Source organism: Chenopodium quinoa, unplaced genomic scaffold (genome assembly GCF_001683475.1).
Source record: "Chenopodium quinoa cultivar QQ74 unplaced genomic scaffold, ASM168347v1, whole genome shotgun sequence".
NCBI classification, from domain to species: domain Eukaryota; kingdom Viridiplantae; phylum Streptophyta; class Magnoliopsida; order Caryophyllales; family Amaranthaceae; genus Chenopodium; species Chenopodium quinoa.
This window is the reverse complement of record NW_018742292.1, coordinates 813,095-820,004: the sequence shown is the minus strand read 5'-3', so window position 1 is coordinate 820,004 and position 6,910 is coordinate 813,095. Positions and strand designations below refer to the sequence as shown.

At 39.4% G+C, this 6,910-nt stretch overlaps 1 protein-coding gene across 2 annotated transcripts; it reads right to left on the bottom strand.

Annotated features, from left to right (window-relative positions):
• Window positions 1-1,313: 1,313 nt before the first annotated feature.
• Window positions 1,314-3,793, bottom strand: LOC110686061 (SNW/SKI-interacting protein-like). Of its 2 annotated transcripts, none has more exons than XM_021862647.1 (2): window positions 3,644-3,793; window positions 1,314-3,416 (listed from the first exon to the last, which is right to left on the bottom strand). In XM_021862647.1, exon 2 carries the CDS (start codon window positions 3,343-3,345, stop codon window positions 1,549-1,551), a length of 1,797 nt encoding a protein of 598 aa, XP_021718339.1. In that variant the 5' UTR covers window positions 3,346-3,416; window positions 3,644-3,793; the 3' UTR covers window positions 1,314-1,548. The 2 variants fall into 2 exon arrangements, with proteins under 2 accessions (XP_021718339.1, XP_021718347.1); XM_021862655.1 differs by having other exon boundaries at window positions 3,639-3,790.
• Window positions 3,794-6,910: the final 3,117 nt, after the last annotated feature.

Genomic DNA, 6,910 nt, shown 5'->3' with positions numbered 1-6,910 from the left:
ATTACAACTAACAAGAATAGAGGTGTAAATGTCCCACTCTATTAACAAGAAGTCCAATAATTTGACAGCAAAAAATTACAAAGCCTGTTCAAGGTCGCATACCTTATAACTAACTAACTGCAGAGGTGTACAATGTCCCACTTCATCAACAAGAAATCCCTGTGATCGTGTCAATATCACAAAAGTCAATCATGCTATATCACACAAGTACACAACACATCTGTAGAAATACAATCTCAACAGACCAAATAAAAGTTGCAATTCATCCATACAAGAAGAGGGAAAAAAGGCAATAAACTCACAGTTATGAACAAATGTTACCGCATGAACGACAAAACGTCCTAATTGGCATGATGTCCAATGTGAAAGGCATCTATTTGTATACCTACAAAATAAGACAAATCCTAAGATGTTCGCATCTTTATTCTTTGGGGGAGAGCAGGAACGAACATAGAAAAGTCTATTGACACTTTTTTTTTTCCCAGAAGGATAACAAGCTTAGCAGACTAAGAAAATCCAACACATGACAGCAGTCCTAAATATATCACACCATCAAATCATCCGAAATTATTGGCAAGGAAAAATACTATAAAAACTCCACTCCCAGTCACCTGCTCAAGCAAGACATTAGAAACCTACAAAGCAGAACACAACAGTAGTTCAAACAAATGCTTGAATAACTGTCTAAAGCAAATAACTATGTAGAACAAAATCATCTCAAACCTTAAGCAAAAAAAGTTCACTGCCAATGCAGTCAGCAAGCAACCTAATTGATAATCAATTATTCAACCACCCAGAAACAACTGCATGATCATCAAAAACTGTACAAAGAAAACCCCTCCAGTAAAAAACGTAAAAGAATCAACCAATATATTTAGAAAATTCAAACCTCAAAAATCAATTGAAGTCCTAATTCATCAGCCATGCCATCATCACAGAATCAATAGAAGAATTTGCAAGGCCAAAATAGATGTGTAAGAAAACACCAAAAATCTGCAAAACTAAATGCAAGCACAGCAACAGTCAAAACAGCAGCCAACAAGAAATTTCTGATCAAATTTATCAATTACTGTAATCAAATTATACTGAAATGCAATACACATTATTCGTCTCCAGCCTACAACCACCACACTCCCTTGCCAAGGCCCTTAAGGGTGTATAGTATGATTCTCCACTGTATGTTCGAATGCATCATTAATTGAACACCTCCCCCACCCCCACCCCAAAAAAATAAATAAATAAATAAAAATTAAATAAATAAAAAAAAGTCTTTAGCAGTGCAGGAATATTGTAGCCAGAATAATCAGCACTGATAAGAAATCTTAAATCAATTTTCTCTGCAATTAAATATAGCACCTAAACTTTTGGATAAGTAGATTACTGTGACTAAAGATACAATAACAAAGATCCATATAAAAACCTTTAAGAACCCTAAATAGTGGCCTTTCTGAGAAGGCTAAGTATTATACAATCAAATAAAATGCAGATCATCTATAGGGCAAAAACAGGATCAGCTAACAGAAAAAAAAAAAAAATACAAATGCAGAATTAAGGCCCCTTGCTGAAGTCAATCCTGCTCCTCCCGGAGCCACCACCATAGCCTTCTCGTGTAGACCCAGCGCTTGCTTTCATTGTACCTCCACCACCAATTTTGTCCATGGCTTTCTTACCCTTCTTCACTTCAGTCAAAAACTGATCCAAACCGAATGGATCAGCCTCCTCAGCAACCTGCTCAAATTCAACAGGCCTCTCTCTCTTACCACTCTTCTCTGCAGTTCCAGTGAATCCCTTGTCAGGTTTGAACCTCTCTGTGTTCCTAATCTTCTCAAGCTGTTCATCAGCTCCGCCATACATTTCATTATCCATATCTTTCTTCGGCTGGTATAGAGTGGAAAGTGTAGCTTGGGCGGTAAATAAGCCCTTGTCATATACATTGTACTGGTCATCAGCAGCGAAACCAGATTCCATCCCCTTCTCTTGGTTGAACAATCGCTGATCATACATGACTTCACCTCTTCCAGACCCAACGGACGCCATACCAAGAGCAACCTTCTCACTAATATCACGATCCCTATCTCTTGTAATCTTACTCTTCTTTCCCGTTGCAGCATCTTTGGCCTCCAACCTTCTCTCCCTTTCCCTCTCTCGTCGCCGCTCCTCACGAATTTTCTCACGCCCCAACCTCTCCTCCCTCTCCTCTTTCGCCTCCCTTGTAGCTTCCCTCTCTCCTCTGCCAACATAATCAGATCTCATGTCATCATCGTCCATATCCATATTTCTAGCAGATGGAGCAGGTGCAGCCACAGGAGCTGCAATACCAGTCCTCTCAGAACGTGCCTTAGCAGCCAAAGCACGCAGCTCCAGCTCCTTCTTTTCCTTTTCCTTCATCGCCATCTCCTTTTGCACCTTCGATCTCATTGCAACAGCTTCTCTAGCCTTCTGCTCTGCAACATACAGAGATTCAGAAAGCTTTGCAAAATTGTCATTGATCTGAACGTCTTGAAGGCCCCTTCCATCAGCTGCAAGCCGCTTATCCAATGGAATGGTGTAACCCTTAGGATTCTTCCAGTTCGAAATACAAGGTGGAATCTTCCAGTCCTGCTGATCTTTCACTGTCACAGGACGAGGTGGTGAATGCATGACCGGCACAGGCGGTGACCCTGAGGCCCTGGGAACCCTCTTATGCTTGAACTTGGGAGGTTCAAGAGGGTCCACCGGCATCTCTACCATCCTAATAATTCTCTCTTTCGCACCAGAATTAAAAGCCTGAGCTTGCTGCGACGGCTTATACTTGATGAACTTCGAATCAGATGAATGCTTAGGCACATTCTTGGGCTGAGCAGCACTCAACCTCACATTAACGATCTTCTCAATTGCAGCTTTAGTAGCTTCAGTAGTCTCTTCAATCTCTTTCTGCAGCTCTTCCAATTCTTCCTCAGAATCAGACTCCTCCCCCCTCAAAATTTTCGGCACTAGATCCCTATGTTGCGAATAAACAATCTTCGACGCATTTTCATTCTGCTTCACTATATTATCAAATGCCACATTCCCTTTACTATCCACAGTAACAGGCAATATCTTTGAACTTGGTGTCTTATCCCTACCCATCCCCAAAGGATATTGAGCAATATGAATCTCAGGGAACGCCCCACCATCACCAAAATCTTCGGGTTTTCGAGGTTTGTACCCTTCCCGTTTCAAATAGGGAGGTACATGATATTCCTTAGCAGCCAAAGCCTTTTCATCCTCTTGAGCACTAAATCGGTTCTTGAACCACGGATCATTAGTGTGGTCGTATTGCGTCGATGTCGATGACTTTGCCGGTGGCAGTTTCATCGGCGACATCTTTCGATAAATCAAACAAACAAACAAATTCCAGAAAACCTCAAATTTATCTCTAGATTCGAACAGATATGCTGCCAATCAACAAAAACGAAAGATAATCAATTTAATGAAACACCAAATTATAATGGAAAACATGAGTTAATTATCAAAGTATGCTCGTTAAATTGTTAGAGTATTTATAACCTACAAAAGTTCAAAAATCCGAACCCTAAAAACACTATAACGACAATTAAATCAACCAAAGCGCGGAACTAAACCCTAGAATTTGAAATTGAAATTCAATACAAAACTACCTTACCTCAGAAGCTGCGTCAATGGAGGAGAAAAACGAAGAATTCAGAGTGCGCTTCAATGGAGAAGAGAGAGAGAGAGGGAGGAGAAATCGCAGCGGCGCAGCTTACAACTGAAAAATATCCAAATCGGGGCAGCAATAAAAAAGAGGTTTTATAATATTTAAGTAGCTTACAACCTTTTGATTAAGCCTTACTAATATAATATTTGGCGGGTGTTAATTTTAAACAACACAAAAAAATTGTAACCTTTAAAATCAACACACATGACAGGTCATCAGGTAATTGGTCTAAATATTAAATTAAACTTTTTAATTTAAATAATTAATTTTAGATTTTTTTTTTTTAAAAAGGCCACCCCCCCAACCCCCGACAACCACCATTCCACCACGGCGCCCGCCCTTCCCCGACGAACAAAAACCACCCTAATCCCAGCAACCACCACGCCACCTCCCTTCCCTCCCCTCCCCCACACAGCATCCATGACAGCAACCAACTCCTCCGCCGTCGACCGACCCAATTACCCCCCTAACCCCGACCTCCCCTTTCTCCCCTTCCCCCTGTCGATCCGATTTCCCTTTTCCCAACCACCACCAAAACCACCCTAATTCTCGCAACCAACCATCACACAACCCGCCGAAAAGACCACTAAACTAACTCCTTCCCTTAGTCAGACCCTGATAACAACGTCTCACCCCTTTCCTTGACTGAAAATCGCCCCCACTTCACATCCCTTGCATCGAAAAAACATCCCCTGTTGTGTTGCATCGCGGTGAGGCTCGCGTGTCAGGGGTTAGGGTTTGGCCTGATGTCGCGATGGAGGAAAGGGGAAGGTCGGGGTTAAGGGGGAAGTGGTCGGCCGACGGTGAAGATGTTGGTCACCGGCCGTACCGTCACCATCGAGGCCCGAGGGTGCCGCCCGCGTAAGTTTGGGGGAGGGAGAGGAGGTGGTTGGGTAGTTTGGGATTTTTTTATTTCTTTGATAATAATAATTTATTTATTTATTAGTTATATTGAAAAACCAATGAAACAGTGACACGTGTCATGGTAACCTTCAAAAACAGGTTACCAACAGGTAATGTCTTGTTTAAAATTGACACCCCCCAAAGGTTATATTATTAAGACTTAATCAAAAGGCGTTGTATTATTAAAAAAGAACGGGCTTAAGGTTGTATTATTTTCTGCATTTTTTCCTTAAAAATATTAGTCTTCCCTTAGTTCTTCCATCACCAATTTTATTTCTGACTGTTTTATTAAGGGAGCCATCCCCTCCCTCAATTAATAATTCTTATATTTCTCTCATTCCTAAATGTGATATCCCTGTTTCCATGAAAGACTTCAGACCTATATATTGGCCTTTGCAACTCTATCTATAAACTTATCACTAAATGCATCTTTAATAGGCTTAAACCGATTATGAATGACCCTATAAGCCCTTTTAAATCTAGTTTTATCCCTAATAGAACTATAGAGGAGAATATTATAATTATCAAGGAAGCTGCTCACCATTTTATCAAAGCCTCTAAAAAGCTAACCTCATGGCCCTAAAGATTGATCTTATAAAGGCTTTTGACAGCCTTGAATGGGAATTTATTAAGGATGCCCTCCTTAGTATTAATCTCCCTAGTAATATTGTTAATATTATTCTCAGTTGTATTTGCACCCCTAATATCTCCCTTCTTTGGAATGGTGAAATGATCGAGTCTTTTTCTCCTATGGGAATTAGACAAGGCGGCCCTTTATCTCCCTACATTTTTGTTCTTTGTCGTGATCGTCTCTCTTGTATGATCCAAGATAGAGTCAATAATGGTGATTGGAAGCCTATGAAAATTGTTAAGAATGTCAATATACCTAATTTATTGTACGCAGATGATGTCTTTCTTTTTGGGAAGGCATCTAAAAATAAAATCAAAGTTATGATGGAGGTTCTTGATCAATTCAAAAGCATTTCTAGTCTTTCTATCAATATTCAAAAGTCTTCTGCCATTTTTCCAAGAAAAATGAATTACAATTTTAGGAGATTTATTTGTGATATATGTATCACTAACACTACCAATTTTGGTAAATACCTTGGCATTATTATATCTCATAAAACCACTTGGATTACTTTCCTCTTTTAGATAAGACTTGTTCTAAAATCAAAAGATGACAAGCTAAACTTTTAAACATGGCGAGGAGGTGTACTCTTATTAAATTCGTGTTAAATTCCTACCCGTTTTATGCCATGCAAACTAATATTCTTCTAAGTCGAGTCTTTCTCATATTTAAAAGAATTGTAAACAATTTCTTTGGGATAGAGTTAATAGGTCTAGATTCATTCCTTGTACTAATTGGAAGGTATTTTGTGATCCTATGGATAAGGGTGGTCTAGGTATTAGAGACTTGGGTGGATTGAATTTATCCTTCATGGCTAAGTTAGGTTGGAAGATCCTAACCCAAGATCATAAGCTTTGGGTTAAAATTCTTAAAAATAAATATATAAAATTCTCTAATTTCCTTGATTATACCTCTAGACCTACTTACTCGATAATTTAGAAGGATATTTTGGCTGGAAGGGACATCTTAAGGAAAGGAATTGTCATAAAAATAGGTGATGGGGAGGATACTTCCCTTTGGTTTCATCTTTAATTAGGTAACTACCCTATTTATCTCATCCCTAATATTTCTATTCCTGTATCTAAAGGCCATTGGCATGTGTAGGGAATATTTCAAGCATTACCCCGAACTTGAACCCCATTGTGATCATACACTAAAGTACGGTGGCGTCCAAAGGGAAAGAAGATAGAGCAAAAGAGTCGCCAACAAGTTTTATGAACTTGTAAATTGTAGGGATTAATTTCAAGCGTTAATCCCCTAGCTTGAACCCCACTGTGATCATACACTAAAGTACGGTCGCGTCCAAAAGGGAAGAAGATAGAGCAAAAGAGTCGCCAACAAGTTTTAGGAACTTGTAAACCGTTCACAGGGTGAAGGTTACACCCCTTAACGATCCATGAGATCGTCAACTCCATAAGGTCTTGAACCAAATAAGGGTTCCGGGATGAAGGTACAAATCCAACCTAAAAGAGATTGAACCTGCCCTAATAATAGGCCTCTACTTTATTTTGATCGTATTCATGTGCGCTTTTTGACTAACATGCAATCAATAGGATTACCCTAAACCTGTTTATCTATGTTGGTTGAATATAAATGCACAAATAAAACTATTACTGGCGATCACTTGAATTATAATCACAATTAACCCTAACAAGATTATTAATTATCTTATTAAGCGT

What these genes read in the sequence shown, in the direction of transcription:
- LOC110686061 (XM_021862647.1), bottom strand. Translation starts at nt 3,345, where the DNA reads ATGTCGCCGATGAAACTGCCACCGGCAAAGTCATCGACATCGACGCAA.